This window comes from Corticium candelabrum, chromosome 6, assembly GCF_963422355.1.
Source record: "Corticium candelabrum chromosome 6, ooCorCand1.1, whole genome shotgun sequence".
NCBI lineage: Eukaryota > Metazoa > Porifera > Homoscleromorpha > Homosclerophorida > Plakinidae > Corticium > Corticium candelabrum.
In genome coordinates this window covers 4,621,247-4,641,268 of record NC_085090.1, presented here as the reverse complement: position 1 = coordinate 4,641,268, position 20,022 = coordinate 4,621,247, and the positions used below count along the sequence as shown (strand labels likewise).

General features: G+C 41.0%; 2 protein-coding genes and 1 long non-coding RNA gene across 3 annotated transcripts; 2 read left to right on the top strand and 1 right to left on the bottom strand.

Moving 5' to 3' along the window:
* Positions 1 to 1,718: 1,718 nt before the first annotated feature.
* LOC134181418 (uncharacterized) lies at positions 1,719 to 9,745 on the bottom strand. Its single transcript, XM_062648698.1, has 5 exons — positions 9,596 to 9,745; positions 2,782 to 2,877; positions 2,260 to 2,409; positions 2,135 to 2,193; positions 1,719 to 2,078 (listed from the first exon to the last, which is right to left on the bottom strand). Exons 1-5 carry the CDS (start codon positions 9,735 to 9,737, stop codon positions 1,995 to 1,997), a joined length of 531 nt encoding a protein of 176 aa, XP_062504682.1. The 5' UTR covers positions 9,738 to 9,745; the 3' UTR covers positions 1,719 to 1,994.
* Positions 9,746 to 11,589: 1,844 nt separating this feature from the next.
* LOC134180794 (multiple epidermal growth factor-like domains protein 10) lies at positions 11,590 to 16,052 on the top strand. Its single transcript, XM_062647980.1, has 14 exons — positions 11,590 to 11,742; positions 12,088 to 12,186; positions 12,258 to 12,358; positions 12,419 to 12,520; positions 12,585 to 12,683; positions 12,809 to 13,052; positions 13,106 to 13,342; positions 13,406 to 13,572; positions 13,634 to 13,709; positions 14,705 to 14,802; positions 14,866 to 15,001; positions 15,060 to 15,101; positions 15,170 to 15,213; positions 15,711 to 16,052. The coding sequence occupies exons 1-14, from the start codon at positions 11,627 to 11,629 to the stop codon at positions 15,941 to 15,943; spliced, it is 1,794 nt and encodes a 597-aa protein (XP_062503964.1). The 5' UTR covers positions 11,590 to 11,626; the 3' UTR covers positions 15,944 to 16,052.
* A 1,635-nt stretch (positions 16,053 to 17,687) lies between these two features.
* On the top strand, positions 17,688 to 20,009 carry LOC134180975 (uncharacterized). The gene is made up of 3 exons (XR_009970050.1): positions 17,688 to 17,812; positions 19,766 to 19,867; positions 19,927 to 20,009. It is a non-coding gene; the product is annotated as an uncharacterized LOC134180975 (long non-coding RNA).
* The last annotated feature ends 13 nt before the right edge of the window (positions 20,010 to 20,022 follow it).

Here is a 20,022-nt window from a genome sequence, read left to right as displayed (position 1 = left end):
CGGATACTGGCGTACGGAAACCAGGCAAAGATTTCATGTCTCTAAGGCATGAATGTAGAAAGTAGTTACACGGTAACACGACGTGCTACATTCAGCTTGATCACTCGGCGTATTGCTGTTCACGGTAACAAAATAGAACTCCCGCTGCTTTTCCTGTATATCGGACACGCCCATCAAATATCGGACAGCCGCCGGTTTTTGCTTTCGACTGTACCACAGTTCACTGTCTGCACCTTGAAATAATAGGTACATGTCTCTTCTACTCGCAGTGATAACAAAAGATCGGCAGCTTTGCACGTTGCTCTTCAGGAAGCTCAAGAAGAGGGGCAGGTCTTGTTCTCTAGGATCGGACACCCGATTTGCTTGATGCGAGTGCAATAAAGGCGAAAACCGTGAAGAAATGTGTTGTTGTTGACTGCAGACGTCTAATAAATGCCCATCAAGCACGGAAAGTCTTTGACTCGTCTCCGTATCAAACAAAAGAAATATTTGGAGAGAAAAGTAGATCTTGAAATGACTCCTATGATGCATGTGTGGTCAATATAGACGCGGAATGGACAACTACGATCGCAAAAAGCAATGTTCTAGATGTGGTAGGGTCTGGCTGCGCAAGGCTATCTACTGCAGCCGTCCATTTGTTCGCGAACGATGGCGATCAGGATGTGCTAGATGAAGAAGGGCTCTAAATGTTCTCAATTTAGCACCTGTAGATTCATTCATTTGTTTGTGGACGGCCATATTGAGCTAATTCTTTCGATACAGAGACGAGTCAAAGGCTCTTGATGCTCGTCGGGAATTTACAAAACGTCTGCAGTCATTATTAACACAATTCATCGCGGTTGTCGCATATTTTTACTCGCCTCAAGCAAACTCAGATGTCCGATATTTGAGAACAAGACCCGCCTCTCTACTTGAGCTTCCTGAAGAGCAAAGTGCAAAGCTGCCAATCTGTTGTTATCACTGCGAGTAGAAGAGACATGTACCTATTATTTCAAGGTGTAGACAGTGAACTGTGGTACCGTCGAAAGCAAAAACCGGCGGCTGTCCGATAGTTGATGAGCGTGTCCGATATAAGGGAAAAGCAGCGGACGTTCTATTTTGCCACCGTGAACAGCAATACGTCAAGTGATCAAGCTAAATGTAGCACGTCGTGTTACCTTGTGACTACTCTCTACATTCATGCCTTATATACAAGAAATCTTCTTCTCGTTTCCGTACGTCAGTGTCCGATATTGGGGAGTGTCCGATAATTGATATTAGACTCTACACGTGTAATTAAAAATAGTAGATTGTACTCAAACATAAGATCCGCGTTACCGAGTTAAGTAGGATTTGTAAAATATTACTCCTGTCTACTATTACCGAAAATCGGATATCTTTATACTATAACTACTATGTGTATGTCCCTTTATTATACAAGTCTTTGCTTGATATTTTCTTGCTCTTTGTTTGTTTGCTTGATTTTACAAGTGCATTATTTTAGTCAAAATAGTCGAAATGAGTAAAGTGTACTCGTTATAGACACCGTGCACGCAGTGAATACGACGAGCATTCATTTCAAAATCTTTTTGAAAATAGTAAATTTCCTACCACAGTCGATCTCTTCTCGTATTTTAATCGTGACAGCCCAGAGATACCCAGTTCCAGCAGGACGTTGAAAATCGATTCTGAATGTGCGTACATGCATATAAAAACACAAAAATATTTTAATGCCCACATCTCAGAATTCCTGGCTGTGAAATATTAGCAAAATGGTTGCATAGAGCAACGTAATCTGCATATCCATCTAAACACGAAAAACAAATTGCATGACCTACTGCTGAACTTGTAGGTAAATAGCAAACAAAGATTCTACTTCGGTTGTTCAACTTATACTACTTGAATAGTCTTACATGAACAGCCCTAACATACACACAGACACACAAACATACACAGCCAGTACTGTTGTCTCTGGTTTCAACACGCCTTGCAGAGTAGGTTGACTAGTGTACTATCTACACTGGTTCTCCTTTCACGCAAAGAATAAGTTGATTATTCTGATCAAACGCCTTGGCAACTACAAACGCCTGCACACCAACCTGCAAAACACATATCCAATAAATTTGACACACCTGTTACAAATTGTCGTGTTTACCTTTAGTAGAAGATCATATACTCCCTTTAGACTGAAAGTTTGACTGATGTGTACTTTTTCTACAATATGAAAGATTCTATATAAGAAATAGGTTTCTTAATTAAAAACTAAGTATCGCGTCATACTTCCTGCAAGCAATGGGCAATTGAATCGTGAACTGTGATGTTCTCCACATCCAGCGAATGTTTTGAACAGAGTGATAGGCGTCGCGTCGGGAGACTTGTCAATACTTACAGAGAGATTGACAGTAGCAGCAATGTAAGTAATCGTCTTTCCTATACATTAAACAAAACCACAAGCGCACTTACAACAGTGCTGTCATTAGTTACTCAAGGTGCCCCACAAAAATGTAATCACACTTTGGATGATAACATGCCTCGATCTGTCAGTTTGGATCAGAACGTCATCAGTTCAAACAGCTGCATGCGGTAACTCAAACATTCTACACTTGTCTTCATGATCTTTGATTATAAAATCTAGACATATCTTAATAACCGTTATATATCCATAATCATTCAAAGTGTGTCTCTACATATTTTGGTACACCCTATTACATGTAATTGATTTTGTTAGGTAAAGATTGATATTTCAGGTATATATAATACAATAACAAGGCCATTAGCTATACGTACGTATAATTTACTTACTTGGAGTAAATGAAATGTTAGCATTCAATTCCTTTGCCTTTGGAACAAAAGGAAATCCTGTTATTTGCACGTCGAGGTACTCCAATCCCGATCCACCTGTTGAAAATAATAGTCTATAGTTTGCATACATGTTTGCATGCATGCACGATGTGACCCTAACTGGCCCGATACAGACGAAACAGAGCCCGAGTTTTAACAAAACAGTAGTTTGAGTTGGTCTTCGGGCACGGGCGCACCTCACGTTGAAATGTCAGGTTGTACGCGAGCCACAATATCTCCGCTCACCGTTGACTATAACGTGCATGGACACGGACACGCGTATGCTTTCCAAATAGTCAAACAGCGAAGTACAGCTTCTGGATCTACAAAGAAAAGATCGAATGGGAATAATGAAAAGCAAGTCTGAAGGTTTTCTAGCGCTTACATAAGCCCCTTGCATTCAGAAAAGAAAGACCTAAGTGGCATGTGACTTGTGAATTCTAAAGGGACATGCATGCTCGGAACTACATGCCCATGTTTGAGCCCGAGCTGTCACGCTAAAGTTGGTATCCCTTTCAATGGTCCGGTAGGTCACCTGTGGCTGTCCTACCTTGTCCCCCCAGACATGCTGTCACTGCTGCTGCTGTAGTTGCTCATTGTTGGTTGGTATTGCTTTAAGTAGTCCCGGACCTGAACCATAACTGTTACCCAAAGAGCGACGGAAGCTCTTACAGATTGGGGGTGTTAGCAACAAATTTCCAGAGTCAAGTGACCATCCTCTTGCTTTCTCCAAGTAGCGCAAGATCACGTGATATATTGCAGCTTAGCTAACAGTGAATACCGTTTCGTTCTTACTGTCGTCATAATGTTTCTACCCAGGAAAGCCCCCTATCGCCAACGTACTATTATAATAGGCTGCCACGCAAGTTTAATGTATCTACGGCTTGGCGTCCCTCTCAGATTCTTGTTCAGGTTGCATACACATGCACCTACTTTGCTCTCGAAAGAAAGCCTCTAATCGACAGCTGTTCCGCTCTCTTTATGAGACTGTCACTTACCAACTTCCGCGTCTGAATAACACGCTCTCTAAATGACCGTATCCGTGTGGTGGGCGTTGCATGCCTGGCAAGGCACGGTCGACGGAGTCCATGATGTGTGTGTGGGGCCTAGCTGGTGATTGGATTGGCGAACATATTGTAGAGCTACATGGTTCCATCTAAGGAAATCCAATTATTGGGGGATCTCAGACCTCCAATTTAAATATTGGGAGGTCTGTCGCCCCTCGAAACCCCCATCTCCGCCACCACTGGACTTACCTTTACACTAACCCTATAGGCAACCTTAGCCTTGGAAGGGGCATGGCTGTAGGACCAGTTTTCGCGTGACAAAACCACATTCAACAAAATTCGTGTAAAAAGGCTTTAGATTAAGTAAAGACAAATACGGTAGGTTTTCGTATATCCGAAAACGCTGTATGTGATCCACAATACACATTCAGTCCAGCAAGCGCTGCCGTCAGCCGCAGATTAGCTGTGGAGTCCTGACGTATACGTCATTGTTCAGTCGACTATTTATATCACAAATGCACGGCTAAGCAGCCTATAGCTCTGACTAAAAGTTTTCATATGTAACAAATTGGACATGTACGCCATGCAGACATCGTCATCTCTAATGTAGGTGGAGGATTTTGAGTTTAAGGTGTGCGATACAGAGTACCAGACTGATGCACCAAGATCGAGGTACAAAATTATTTGCCTCATAAATAGGGTAGGGCCTGTAATGGCTAGTGATTCTACGTCATGTCAGAAAGTCGGCAGCTGAGAAGTCTTAGATAAACGTAAGGACAATAATATTTCCAGACTTTCAATTTCCTTAGACGTCTTCGTAACTATCTACTAAAACTTCTAACAGTACTGTAGTAGCAAAGGGTGAACTGGGGGACAGGAGAGGCATCGAGATTGAACGGACATTGCCCCTGCAATATATGCCATACGCTAACTCAAATAAAGGACATCACATCGGTTCAGTATGTACGATGTATCTGGAATGCCGAGGACGGTGGTCGTTATTGCACATGCGCAAATTTTACGTGGTCAGCTCCCGCGTATAGTACACAGTACGTACTACTTTCTGCGAGTGTCGTTAGAAAAAACTAGTCTCTGCATTTTTTCAAATTCGTTGACAGAAGTACTGCAAAATCGGAAATCGACAGACCCTCTGAGCAAAAGGCCCCCACAGGTAAAACGTCAATTAACCCATGCGGAAAATATAAGGTAAACGAGATATATTTCTATTTGTGCAGTACAGCAGGAATAAAAAGTGTAGACATGATTATTGTTTTACTGTAGGTTAATTAATTAAGTAACTTAACATTGAAATAGCGGCCATTCTGTTATTTATGATTTCTAGTCTTTACTGATCCCATTCACTTCAACGAACTATATGGGCCGCTTTTGTAGCATCTAGACAAGATATTAATTAATTACCGTTGATCAAATAATACATAGATAGAGAGTAAACGCAAGTAATCAACATTCCTACATTTCATATCATTATGTACATTAATGTAGATTGCAAATGCTTTTCAGGATAAACACTGTCTAAGCTGTAATCAAGTAACTAAACGAGTTCACTTTACATGTTTTTTATTACCAAAGTCAATCACTCATTTTCAATTAACCATAATTTCAGAATCTACTGAAATGCTATTTCTAAGTCAGACATTTTCATGTCACTATCACTTTGTGAATCAGTAGACTTATTTGTAAACTGGTTTCAGTTGTATCTCTTAGATTTCTAAGATGTTTGACACGTACAGTAGAGCTACTTCTGTTGGAAAATTGCAAGTTGACTCCAATATTTCAATTCTGTTAAAGACGGATCCTTGCAATATTTTTTAGTTATAAACCTCCTGACTTGGAACAAATGTATAGACACTCAGAGTCTTAGTTTTAGTTTCAACCCTTCTTTCATTATTGACATTGGACAATGTTCAGTACAGTAGGTACACATTTATTCAATGTCAATTTTTGTAGCCACAGGTGGAGCAAAAGATACCTGCTGAAATCACAAGGAAAACTCTAGTCTCTTTTGGTTCATGCACCTACTTGTATGCCCCACCTATTCGCGCGAGGCGAAGATAGAGTCAGCAGCACAGTTTGGTGTATCTGCAGGTTCCTTGGTGCTGTGTCAAGTGGCAAGGAGTATGGCTGTTGCCAAGAAATGGTTGAACTTCCTGCATTTTACATAGACTAGCCTAGTAGGCTGTGTCCTAGTTTCGCGTAGCCTGCATTGTTTATACCAGTCTTCTCCCGCATACTCTTCCAGCCTACCAGAGAACTAGCACACCTACAGCAGTGGTTGCAATCAGCTGCAATATTCGACAGAGATTCTATTGCAGACATTGTAAGGGTATATAGTATAAATATGTACCAGTGTGGGAATTTATACACAATAGATATATAATGCTACTATACATGGTGTCAGGCAGTGGACTCTACATCCTAGCTACGTAAGTGTGAGCTCGCCTAGGAATAAGCGCGAATTCGAAGAGGAACAAGTAACTCAATGTTAGAACCGGAGAGAGTCGCTCTGGATGACAGTAATGGAAGCAGGAGCAGCAGCGCAAATTGCCGCAACGTCGTCAACGGTATTGCTGCAAGAAACTGTTCCGATACCGCCCAATCTGAGAGTTACATGAGACCTGGTACAGAATTGGAAGAAATAGAAACAGGTCTAGAACTCGTATGAGGTAGTCTCTAGACTAAATAAACAAGCGCATGACTACAGAGTTGCAACGTTTATAACTTGCATTGGGTTGGAAGCGCTAGAAATCTACAATGCACTATCATTTGAGTCTGAACAAGACAAGATGAACATGGAGAAAGTGCTACAATTGATGGAAGTCCATTGCGTAGGCAAAACAAACATTATCTATAGAGATTTCAGTTTCAGAGTAGACTGCAACAAACTGGGGAAACAGTTGAGCAGTACATAACGGTCCTGCGCTCCTTGGCACAAACGTGTCAGTTTGGAGCATCACTCTAGGAGCGAGTGGGAGACCAATTAGTATTTGGTGTGCACGAAAACGGACTAAGAAAGCAACTATTGCAGGTGAGAGACTTGAAATTAGCAATTTGTGTGGATATGTGCCGTGGATTTGTATCAACAACCAGACACATGAGAGTCATGCCCGGGGGAACACCTAGTGTCGTTGATGCAGTGGAACCATCCCAGCATACCAAGAGCAAGCCACCTGGTGAAAAGCCGCTAATGAAGTTACGCAAGCAGTCACGTCCAACGTATCAAAGTCTTGGCAAAGGTATGTTGAAAGAAGCATGCAATTACTGTGGATATGTGCATGAACGGGGTAAATGTCTTGCGTATGGAAAGAATTGTGCAGTGTGTAGCAAACCCAATCATTTCGCCAATGTTTGCAAAGGTACAGGAAAACTGCAACGTAAACAAATTGTGCATGCCACCCTTGATGACTATGATGATGCAGACAATGAGGACAAATGTTCTCCTTGGCACTAATGCCAGATGAAGCGAATAGTCTAGGAGATAGTGGACATCAGAAACGAATACTAGCCACTATGATGGTTGATACAAAGGTGGTCAAATTCCAAATGGACACAGACGCTATGTGTAATGTGATGAGGCTAAGTGACCTGCCTCCAGGCAAAAAGCTAGAACCTGAAGACAAAGTTCTAACCATGTACAAGATGAAAGTAAATGGAAAATGTGTATTGAATGTGAGAATCCGAAGACAAAGCAGAAACACAGAGCGGAGTTTGTTGTAGTGAATGAAGCAGCGAACTCCATACTAGGTGAACAGTTGGTACAGAAGATGGGGCTAGTGGAAGTACGCTATAATCGAATTCATGTAATAAATGACCCCAAGCCATTGCAACAACAACCTCTCATGTCCCATGAGGTTCCATCACCACCTTGGTCAAAAGTCGGCAGCAATTTGTTTGAAATGAAGGATCCTCATTATTATTCTTAATGGACTACTACAGTTCTTTCATTGAAGTTGAAAGACTTGCAGCAACAAACACAACAGCAGTCATCGAGGCCATAAAAAGGAATTTGCCCGATATGGAGTACCAGACACTGATCGTGGACCGCAATACAACTCAAATGAATTTCATGACTTTGCCAAAGCATGGGAATTTCAACACAACATGTGTAGTCCTGGACATCATCAAAGTAACGGGAAAGCGGAAAATGCTGTTAAAATAGTGAAAAAATTATGAGAAAAGCAGAGAAGTGTGGCAGAGACCCCTAGGCAGGATTACTTGAATATCATAAATACCCCCACAGAAGGGATGGAATTGAGCCCAGCTCAAAGAATGATGAGCAGACGAACAAGGGGATTCTTGCCAACAACAGAAAATCTTCTCAAGAGACACATCCAGGATGACATGGCCAATATACAAAGGAACTAAATGAAACAACAAAAAATCTCTGACAAGAAAGCAAAGGATTTGAGAGAGTTGCAACCAGAAGATATGGTGATGATTGAACCCTTTGGTTATGGCAAACAGTGGCAAAAGGCAACAGAGACAAAACAAATAGGACCAAGATCATATGAAGTAGAGACAACAAAAGGTACCAAATTGATCAGAAACAGAAAACATCTGAGACAAATGAAACAACACAGTCAAAAATCAGCAGAAGCTGAGCCAAGTTACTGGTAAAGCATGACAGGAGTAAACTTGCCAGTGACAAGTACACCAAGTCAAGAAAGAAAACAGCAGCAGCAAGCCAGTCCCAAACAGACTCAGAGAAGTAGTGGTAGAATAACTAAAATCCCAGCACATTTAGCAGATTATAAGCTGTGCTAGCGTAGAGTAAGAGAACTTCTTTTTTTGGTAAAGAAGGAAGGGTGTAAGGGTATATAGTATAGATATGTACCAGTGTAAGAATATACGTACAATAGATATAGAATACCACTATACAAACATGACCACAAGTATGAAAACAATGCAGACTAAACACTGGACTTTGAGCTTCCTGCAGCTGTCTGGGCTGAACTCTACTTCCTGCGTACTAGACAGGAGAAAAGAAACTGTAATACCAGAATGTGTATTATTTCTATCCGAGGAGAGATTTATGAATCGAATAGCTAGTGGATTGTAGACTGAAGTTTTAGTACAGGTCAAACTGCAACGGCTAGGGTCATGAGCTTGGGTATAGTTAGAGTTCTCTGCTTTGGAGTAGTCTTTGGCTAGCAATTCTTGCCTTGAGGTTTCGCTCAAAGGTGAGGATGAGAGAGATCGATAAACTGGCAGTAATATGATAAGACATTGGTCTAAACATCCGGTTTTCGGGTGCGAAGAAGTTTACATCTCCTCTAGAATCGATGTCAGCGTCCTCATTGGAACAACTGTGCACAATTGCACAGAATGCAGTGGGAGTTATACAACTCTTCAAACGATGCAAGTCAATATAAACTTCCGATAGCCGCGTCCCTAGAGACATGATGCTTGCTGTTAGGCGTCTGCAGCTATCCAAAAAAGGCGGAATGTCCCAATCAGCATCATTAGTACAGCTCATGTTCATACCTTTCATCTAGGAAACAAGCATGCATTTGTAACCTATGGGAGTTCCCTCAGAGACTCAGGGTTCCTATGTCATTCCCTGCATTTCATTGAAAGCAGCATTTACGTAACAGACTTTCATAGAAAGCTCTCTATAAATAATGTAAGAAACGGAACACTTTCTATACTATTTTCGATAGCTGTTGCTATGAAGTCAAAAAAGCGCAGTCCTAACACTGTAATGTTCACAAAAACACTTAATTAATTAAACTACTATTCTATATTCATACCGCAGCTTGTGAGGCAGTAGATCTTTGAACAAGGCAATTTGACAACGAGATCCTTGTCAACTTCTTGTTCGGCCCCTACTGTTGCAGATGAACCGGAAAAGATGAGAAGAAGAAGACAAGTTCCGTAAAATACGAAAGGCATCTGTGTAAAATCCCCAGCAAAATGATAGTAATGCGCACAATCGCTTGCTTTTATCTAAAGTTACAGTAGTGTCCCGTATTGTTCAAGGACCGCCTGCTATGGGAAGGGCCTAACCATCCTTACATGCACTGAAGTAACCAGATGCATATTGCTTAGGTAACGCCTATCAAGATAAATAATATAATACGAAGCTATAAGTATTCCAGAAATTGATTTTGAAAAATATATTTTATTTATGGTACATGTTGACTCTGGCACTTGCTATTCATGTTAGTTAACAATAACAATGAAAAGAACAATTACTATGGATAACAAAATACATGAGCATTAGCTTTATAGTGTTCTTGAGCTAGAGTATTCTACAGTAATTTTTTTATAATAATTAATATTCTATATTAATTAACCTTTGAAGACATGATTTTAGCTTAGAGGAATATATGGCCCAGTCTTTTTGCTTTATATCAAATCAACAATATATTTGAATTTACTTTACTTATTGAAAAACGCATTTTTATGTTTTGGACGAGTCTCTAAAGAGTCTTCTATATCACACACCTAACAGTCAAGTCACGTGAATGCAGTTCCTGTGCAAGTCGACTAGATAACTCAAGTTTCTCTCTGACTCTCAACTCAAGCAACCAAACCATTGATATTCCAACGAAAATACAACCCAATCTCAAAATGTAGGCTTTTCGTAAAATTTCGTGCTGCGCTACTTTCAGACTAACAGTCGCTTTGATAGCAGAAAAGACTGGGGTTATGTACGGAGCATGCGAAATGTTATAACGTCATTGGCGGTATGCTCCGCCTACACTAAATGAATTGTCTGCGTAGTTCAGCTAGGATGATTAAAGTTATCTTGCTAGTAAACTACACGAAAACTAAACGAAATTGGTAACTATAAAGGGATCTTGTGTTTAAGGCCTTAGAAGAGCCCTCTGCAACGAAAGTAGGATGGTACAAGCCGTTTTCTCACATCAGACTTGATCCTCTCCTCTCACAGAGGATGAGGCTAGCGCAATAGCACTCAACGGTAATTAGCGTTTCCCTTCGTTCTATTAATCTACGACGAGGAACATTCTGATGGTTCAAATATGAGGTTCTCTTGGAGAAATCTCAGTAAGCGGTCACGCCCCTTTCAAACAGCCGCTGGCGAAGTGTTACTGGTGCAGAATGGCTTTGATCGAGCCTCAGACTTTACCCGAGCGCAATGATGTAGAAGATGTAGCTAGTACAGTAATACGTAAGTTGTTTACACTCTGCCTAGTGTCTACTAGCATGGCACTAGACCGCCCCTTCATTATTCCTGGATACAGAATCCTGTAGTCCTGCTCATGAGGCATCTAGAAGTCATGCTAGTCGCCAGAGCTGAGCACACCGGACTGCTACCTAATGCTAGACTTAGGACTAGAGAACACTAAAGAAGGGGCGTGTTCGCTTACGCACTGCAGGTCTCTCGAAGAGAACGTAGGCTTCCTTGACATACTTGAACCTTGTGCTTGTTTCTCCTCGTAGATCAATAGAGCGAAGACTTACGCTAATTCTCGTTGAGGTTTGTTGCGCTGGCCTTACCTTCTGTGAAACTAGAGTGACAAGTCTGCCCGGGAGAAAATGGCGTCTAGCATCCTACTTTCGTTGCAGAGAGCTATTCTAAGGCCTTAAAACACACAATCCCTCTATATTTATCATTCCCTTTTAGTTTTCGTATAGTTTACTGGCAAGATAACTGAGCTACGCAGGCCACTTATTTGGTGTAGGCGGAACTTAGCGCCATGACGTTACCATGGGGCTTAGACTAGGATTCCCCAAATTAGCATAAGTGCTGAGTCAACTTGCCATTGCGCAACGGGGAACGTTATTAGCCATCTTGTTATTCTTGTTGAATCGCGATGTTGTTTTTGCCTCGGGGAAAGGAAACTCTGAGTATCATTTTCTTGGTGTCATTTTTCTACAGAGGATGCGCTGCCAGTCTGACGGGTCCCAACGTATGCACAAGCCGTGATAGGTACGAAAATACAGACCGTGGCAGGTCTGCAAATACGAAAATCTTGTTGCAGTAGCTGGATAGCTTTGTTCGTTGTCTACAATTGCGACCTTTAGGTCATCTGGTGTCAGGGGTTTGCAATAGCGCAAATCAGACGGCTTGACCCACTTGAAATTTATTGGTAGTGCCATTGTAATAATTTGGCTGACGCTATTTTGTATGCGTGCGTGTTGTCACTAGCTCTAAGCTGCAATTGTGACGCAGAGGGAAATTTGCAGCACTAGCTGCTCGCATGGCACTCAGAGAGATACGTTAGATAAGTTGTACAGTTTAAAGACTTTCTTGATCGTGATCTAATGTGTGCAGCTTGTCTGTGCCTCAAAAAAGTGCTGTGAGGCAGCGCTACACGGAGAGATCCAGTACGTCATGTTCCTTCTGGGGCTGGTCTTCCTGCACCGTGACACGGTTATCTCCATACAGAGTTATGCTATATCAAAATGGTCAATGACGTCATCATATTCTTTCTTTACGTGTAGTGTTCGATATAGAACTGTCTACATAACGACGTACTTCACTACCTACCAAACCAGATACTTCTGTTGTTCTGGTTACTCGGCCGTAAGCAGCGAATGCAAACGTGAGTGCTTGTGTCATCACAATTCAGCCAAAAGGGTGACTAGGAATGTGCTGATTGCAGCTGTGTGCTCGCCTACTTGCAAGAACTCGGGAACGTGCACGAGTCCAGGACGATGCCATTGCTCTTCCGGATGGACGGGATCTAGATGTACAACACGTAAGTGTACCTGCTCAATCTATGACTTTCAGTTTATGCTACATGATGTCTTTGTTCATAAACGTTGCAGCTGAATGTCATCTTGGCTGTGCTACAAACGGTGGAACCTGTACGGCTCCATTTAAGTGCCTTTGCCCTGCAGGGCTGTCTGGGCCGTCATGCCAAACAGGTTGGTATATAATTGATTTCAAAAATATGAAATCTTAATTCCTCTAGACATTAAATATTTTCTTGAAATATTTGATTTCAGATTGGTATTTACTGCATATACCATATATTTGCTTTTGCATGTAGCATGCAGTGGTGACCGATTTGGGCGGAATTGCGCTCAGATGTGCACGTGCCAGAACGGAGCTTCATGCGATCTGGTTACAGGAGCTTGTAACTGCACAGCTGGATGGCAGGGAATAAGTTGTGATCAGGCGTGTCCCACAGGAACATATGGCCTAGGGTGTGTTCCATGCACTTGCCAAAATGGAGCATCATGTAACCGCATCACTGGAATTTGTACTTGCACTCCCGGATATTACGGAGAATCGTAAGTACCACTTTGTCATTGCTTGAACACACGCAATAGCAAGCGAGTTTTAGATGCGAGCATCGCTGCCCTGCTTGGACATTTGGTCATGCTTGCAGCTACACTTGCCAGTGCGACAAATCGAACACCTTCAACTGCAGTCACGTGAACGGTTGGTGTGATTGTCAACATGGTTGGAAGGGCGCAGTTTGTACGGACGCATGTCCCCATGGGTTGCACGGACCAAACTGTAAGTTCAACTGTACATGCCAGAACGGTGGAACATGTGATCGATATACGGGAAATTGCAGGTAAAGACTGTATTGGATTTATCGAAACTATACATGGTGTCAGATTGTAATTTGGATAAACAGCTGTCCTCCTGGATTTATCGGTGAAAATTGCGAGAAAACTTGTCTAGCAAATAGATACGGTTGGGGATGCGGGCAAGAGTGCACGTGTGTTAACGGTGGACTGTGCAATCCTGTCGACGGGATGTGTACTTGTGTTGCAAATTGGGTCGGTCAACATTGCGAGAAACGTGAGCGACCACTGACCAACAAATAATTTAATTTCCAACTGAATTGTTTATTGTGCTTTAGCATGCCTAGACGACTGGGAGTATTGGAACGGGACTGCTTGTATCGCGTGTCCTTGCAACAGAACAAACAGTCAATGGTATGTGAATGTGTATTTAACGACTTGATTGTCAGCGAATTGGATTGCTTGATAAATTCAATTTTTCTATTAGCTAAAACCCGTAAAATATAAGGATGCAGACAAACGGACGCAACGTTATGGGTACACACACACACACACACACACACACACACACACACACACACACACACACACACACACACACACACACACACACACACACACACACACACACACACACACACACAACACACACACCACACACACACACACATACCCCCACACACTATTAGACACTTAGGGGTTTAGTTACAAAAAGCACGGTAGGGAGATACATTTGGGAGAGGTGCATGAATATATAGGTTGAGGAAATTGATAAAAAGGTCATGCGAAGAACAGGAAGACACATTGGCTTGGAATGGAATAAGGTACTCTACGAACGGATTGAGCAAGCGAGTGGGTGGGACCCTCGTGGTGTAATGTTGGCAGTTGAACAGCAGACCGATGCACACGTAGTGACGGACACACACACACACACACACACACACACACACACACACACACACGCACGCACACGCACACGCACACACACACACACACACACACACACACACACACACACACGCACACACACACACACACACACACACACACACACACACACACACACACACACACACACGTACACACGCACACTTTGTGTTAGCAGTATACAGAATAGGGCTATACTGCCAACACCAGGGCATTTTGAGATGTTGTGAAGCATGCAGCATGTGATTGCAATTTCAAGCGTTCAGAATTTCTACTATACCATCCACATTAAATAAAGCTGCATGTGTTGATTTGTAATACTAGCTCCACTTGGTATTCGTGAGAAGCAATAACTGCATGTACGAATTTCTTACTCTGCCTTCAATTAAAAGCACAATTTCAAAGTTTTGGATGCATTATTATTAAATGAATGCAGTGCAACCATCCCTGACTGACTTTTGTAATATAATTATATATTACAGGTGTAATCAGTCCAGTGGTGAATGTGAGTGCTCGGACAGTTGGGCGCTGCCGTCATGTAATACTTGCCAGAGTGGAACGTTGTGCAACAAACGTCTCGGTCAGTGTCGCTGTCGGATCAGCAAAAATTTTGATTTACAGAGTCTGATTGTAATCTCAATAGAATTAACTGGAAAGAGCTCATCTGTTTTTCCATCGTCAATTGTTGCAATTGTATGTTGCGCAGTCTTCGTCATCCTGATCATTATACTAGTAATAGTATTACGATATCGACAGGAAAGGATTTCGAACACCACTAGGTATAGAAAGTGCTGTCGGACTTTAAATAAACAAAGGCAATGATGTTTTATTTATTAGTGTAATGTTTATAAATGTGAGAGACGGAAAAGTATCGATGCAGTAAGCTTGCATGAAAAGTGTACGAAAATTGGACATTGAGTGTGCAATCTCTGTATCCTAATTAACAGATCTTGTTCCACTTTGGCTACTAGTGGGCAAAGGCACCTTCCAGGTCAGTTTGCTAATTATTATTTATGTAAAAACTAATTAAATAATTTATTAATTAAGTTGTAAAAGCTGCGATACTTATATTTATTTTTAATATAATTTTAAATATTTAGTTCTTAATTAATTAATTAATTTATGGATTAGTAATTATTATCTATTTATAGTTTGTAGATTGTTTCAATTTTAATCAATTAATAAATTAATTTAAAAATTAATTAATTATGTATTTAATTAAATAGTTAATTATTTAATTATATACTTAATTAATTAATTAATCAATTAATTGATTAAATTATTATGTATGTATTATTACCGTACATCTTTGATTAACTTAAATGTGTCCTTTGAATAAAAGTCCTTCAAATAAACGCTGCTGTCTGTAAACAACGATGCGTTTATTCAAACAAGTGTGATATTAGTGATTAATTACAAGAAAGAATTCGTATGTATTTATCTATTGTGCTAAGTAGCTTGTTACCATATACATTTGATTGTACATAGACCTCGATGATGATGAGTCTAAGCAAGCAAACGGTAATGCGGGCTCCTCTATTTCTACAACAAGAAATAACAAGGCAAATCGAGGATTCGGTGAACACGAAATGAAACTGACAGCCGGTCGGTTTACCGGGATTGGAGATGATAGAATGAAAGCAAAGCTTTCTAAACATATGAACACAGACTTTGGACGTCCGAAGGCAACGTCTAACTTTAATCTTCCGGGACAAATTTGACCAGGATTTGCTATATGTAATTAATGTTCATCAAACGTAGGTTAGTCATTATCTATTCATGGCATTTCAATTGTAAAAAACGTTAAACATTTCAAACTATTAAAATGGTTTTTATCTAGTCTTTCTTTCGTGGTCTAACGCGTGTGATTTCGATCGCATGACCAAAGAACGTTGTTACTGTAATAAGATGGAGTAGTACAGTGCTGAATCCTAGGCGCCGAGAAATTGGTTCTGGGTACTTTTGTTGTACAGTAGAATTAGCTAATTAGCAATGTGCTTCAAAACACACTGCAATGCAGGAAACTTACCTATGCGTGTGTTCTTAGAACACCCAACGATTGATTTTAGCCTCAACAATGAGGCACAAGTATGTACTCCAATCGCAACAACACCTAAGCTTATCAACGCCAAACAGTTGCTACACACGTACTGACAACAACACCTACTTGCAAGAAATGTACAAAGTAACACCACATGCGGACTCTAGCATTCCAACACTTGTTTGTACACAGATGGCTGAGTCACACTAGACCCAATTATCCCAACACTTGTATACATGTGGCTAGACCTAGGCATCGCAACACTTGTATACAGTTGGGTGAGAAAGGGCAGGCAGTCTTATCATCAAACTGTAAATCCTTTCGGTGCAGTGCTTTTCAAGGCAATAGTGTTGTAAAGACCAACGCGACTGCCGGATGTGGGCGATTAGATAGACGGATGTGGGCGGTATTACAGGCTTCTCGTGTACATGCAGGTCCACTGTTCTAGACGGTAGCGGTTAGGTGCAGCTACATCTTTCAGTCTGCGATACTCTCGGTTCTTTCGTAGCAGTAGAGTCTACTGTAGATTTGCATCCAAATGAAGCAATTTGGCATAGAGATTGCCTACGGTAACTGTTCTTTCTCAGCCAGTTGCGTTACGGTGTGTTTACCTATAATTTGTCACGAGAGCGGATGCCGCCAATAATTTCAAACGCTGTACAGTAATTGCATTTCAATACTCTTAATTGCTGCGTCAAGTTTTCATCAAAGTATGACGAGTCTACCTTGATAAAACGAAAATCAATTTTGTTATTCCCAAAGTTCCATGCTTACTAACAATACCATGAATAAAATTCTATAACAAAATGAACGTAGTAGTTGTCACTAACGTGCATGCATAGGCAAAACTCCTACTTCCACCGTGTGCACATTCTGGAAAGAGATCGCACATTGCCGATGCAGCAGGTTCGTCTCAGTCTCCAATTCCAGACAACTAAATTACTAGATACATGCAAGTTTAGTATAGTATAGTATTTGGTAACAATAATAATTGAACCTTTACGGTTTGAATTTATCATACTTCAGCCGTCGTAAAACCATGCAGTAGCAATAACACCTGGTATTACAACCCCTGGTATGACCACTGGAAGTTCTGATTAAATACTTTATAGAAGCCAAATAAAATCCGCCTCCCGTACAAGTTTATGACAATATTAGACTAAATATGTCTGTCAATTTCGTATGTCAATGTAGGCATTAGTATATTGGCCCGATAAATATCCTGGATCCTCTCTGGATCTGAGTCGATAACGAGAGACTCGTTTTCCAACGCAAAAATATTGTTAATTACAACAACATCAAACATGTAAACCTCGTTTCACTTTGAGCCAGGAACGGAAGTTGTCAATGTCAACGTGACATCCCGCAATTGTACGGATTCGTCACGTGCGTTACGGCTTCACTTCTGCCACCCCTCTGCGAGAATGCGGTCACCCTTTGTCTCTTCGGCTTCAACAAAGACCTTCGTCTCAATCCTCATCGCCTTCTTGACTCTGCAGCGCTTAGCACACGGCTTGTCTGGAACAAATGTTTGCACGTCACGAGTTAGGTAAGCAGAACTAGGCAGAATGCTTGAGTGTCGAAGTGAGAGGAAAAGACAGCGTTAGTCTAGGACTCTAGCTATACAGTGTTCCATCGCAAAATAAGCTGGATTTGTGCACGGGATTACAAGTACAGATCTAAAATATATGCACGATACTGTTTCCGTGTCTGCTTGTTATCATATAAGTTATTGCATGTTTATTACTGTTTGTTTTGGTTGTGCATGGGAAGATAGCTGCTGTTCCGATATTCGTATACATTTAGAGAGCTGTGCACAATTTTTGCTTGCGATCTCCTCTGACATTAATTTTGCAGTCGTGCCAAGTGCAATATCTAATAGAATTAAAATAATGTTATTATAATTTGACTAGCAAGCGTTTTCCTTCTTCCTCCATTGCACCAGGAACTCAAGTCTTTGCCAAATAGATCCGAATCACAAGCTCAACAAGATGGAGCCTATTTGAAGTTCCTAGACGCGAGACGAAAAAAGGCTATTTGATTTTTAGTATTAATAATGACTATACGTAAGGCGCAATGTCTGCTGCTGCACAATTTCTAAATGGTGAACGCTGCTGCTAGCAAATCATACGGCAAGGATGCACCTGTAACAACTATAGATGAGTCAGCTGCGTCCCTGTTACATGCTTGCAGCAAACGAATTAGAAGTGATTAGACCCGTATATATGGCTTTGTTATGATTGACGTATTATGCTGCACTTCTACTTCTCATCTCTGCACTATACCTTAGCTACATCTAGCTAGAGCCTTTTTCGAAAACACATGCTGCATGTAAGTTTTTACAATCATTGCTACCGATCGACTTTTTTGCTCGAGATCTTTCGCATATTAATATTTCCTGGAAACAACAGTGCAGGTTTCATTGGACGTCATTTTAACATTAACATGTGGATCCCGGATACACGAAGAGTATCACTCCGTCTCTGCAGTGCAAAAGTCGTATAATTACGCTCACAATTTATTTATACATTATCAGAGCAACAGAGCAAGTAAAAATGAATTTGTCTTAGAACTTTATGGAACGCAATCAGTAGTGGATTAGATGTCAATTTACTAAACTTTATTAAGCACCCGTTCTTTAAGTATGAGGGAATAGACATTAGTGGTTTCTTTTCCGCAAGACTTACTTACACCGTGTACCTATTTACGTCTTCTAGAGAAGTAGCTGAGTAAGAATTAATTAATAGTCTAATTAATGTACGGTTGCTAGCTGTTCTTGCATATTCTGTAATGAGTGACAGAAATTCAAGGTCCTCAAATTTAGTAAAACATGGGTGATGACATTACGTATATGTTAGTCTGTAATATGTGAATAGTCAAATCCAGGCAATTTAGAGTTGAAACGTTTAAGAAAACAGATATTGAAACATATGCAAATAATTCAAATGCAGCCAGATTAGAAATTATCTTTCTATGCTCACAAAATCGATACACAGCACGGTTTGTAGAGGAATCATTGATTGCAAAGACAGAATGGCTTATTTTATTAAAAATTAGGTTGATCTTAAGCACGATGGAGAAATGTGCCACACTGTACACATTGTGATTCAAAGTATTACTGCTTATCTAATCTATGTATTATGTTTGTTTGTGTGTTTGTGTGTGTTGCTTGTTGGTTTCTTTGTTTGTTTCTTTGTGTGTGTGTGTGTGTGTGTGTGTGTGTGTGTGTGTGTGTGTGTGTGTGTGTGTGTGAGAGTGTGTGTGTGTGTGTGTGTGTGTGTGTGTGTGCGTGTGTGTGTGTGTGCGTGTGTGTGAGTGTGTGTGTGTGTGTGTGCGTGCGTGTGTGTGTGTGTGTGTGTGTGTGTGTGTGTGTGTGTGTGTGTGTGTGCGCGCGCGTTGTTTTGCGTGTGCGCACGCCTGTGTTTGTCCATTAGCAGCCGCACAAACATTTTGCATAATTTGATAAATTACTCATGATCCTAACACGTGTTTACTTTTCCAGTTCAAAAACTTCAAGACTGAGTTCCCAGAGTAGTCGATACACGTATCGATATACATACCGTTGTTTCAGTGCTTGGACTTGGTTTACATGCTCAGCTACAGGGTAGTTACTTTTGTGTGCGCATACATTGTTGGCTGTAACATGTTGGTATTGTCTTTCAGTATTGGCTATCGTTTTGGGTACTATACTTCCTACTACACTACCTACTCGACTACTCAATTCTGCTGCTTTGGCTATGACCAAGTGGGAGACACTTG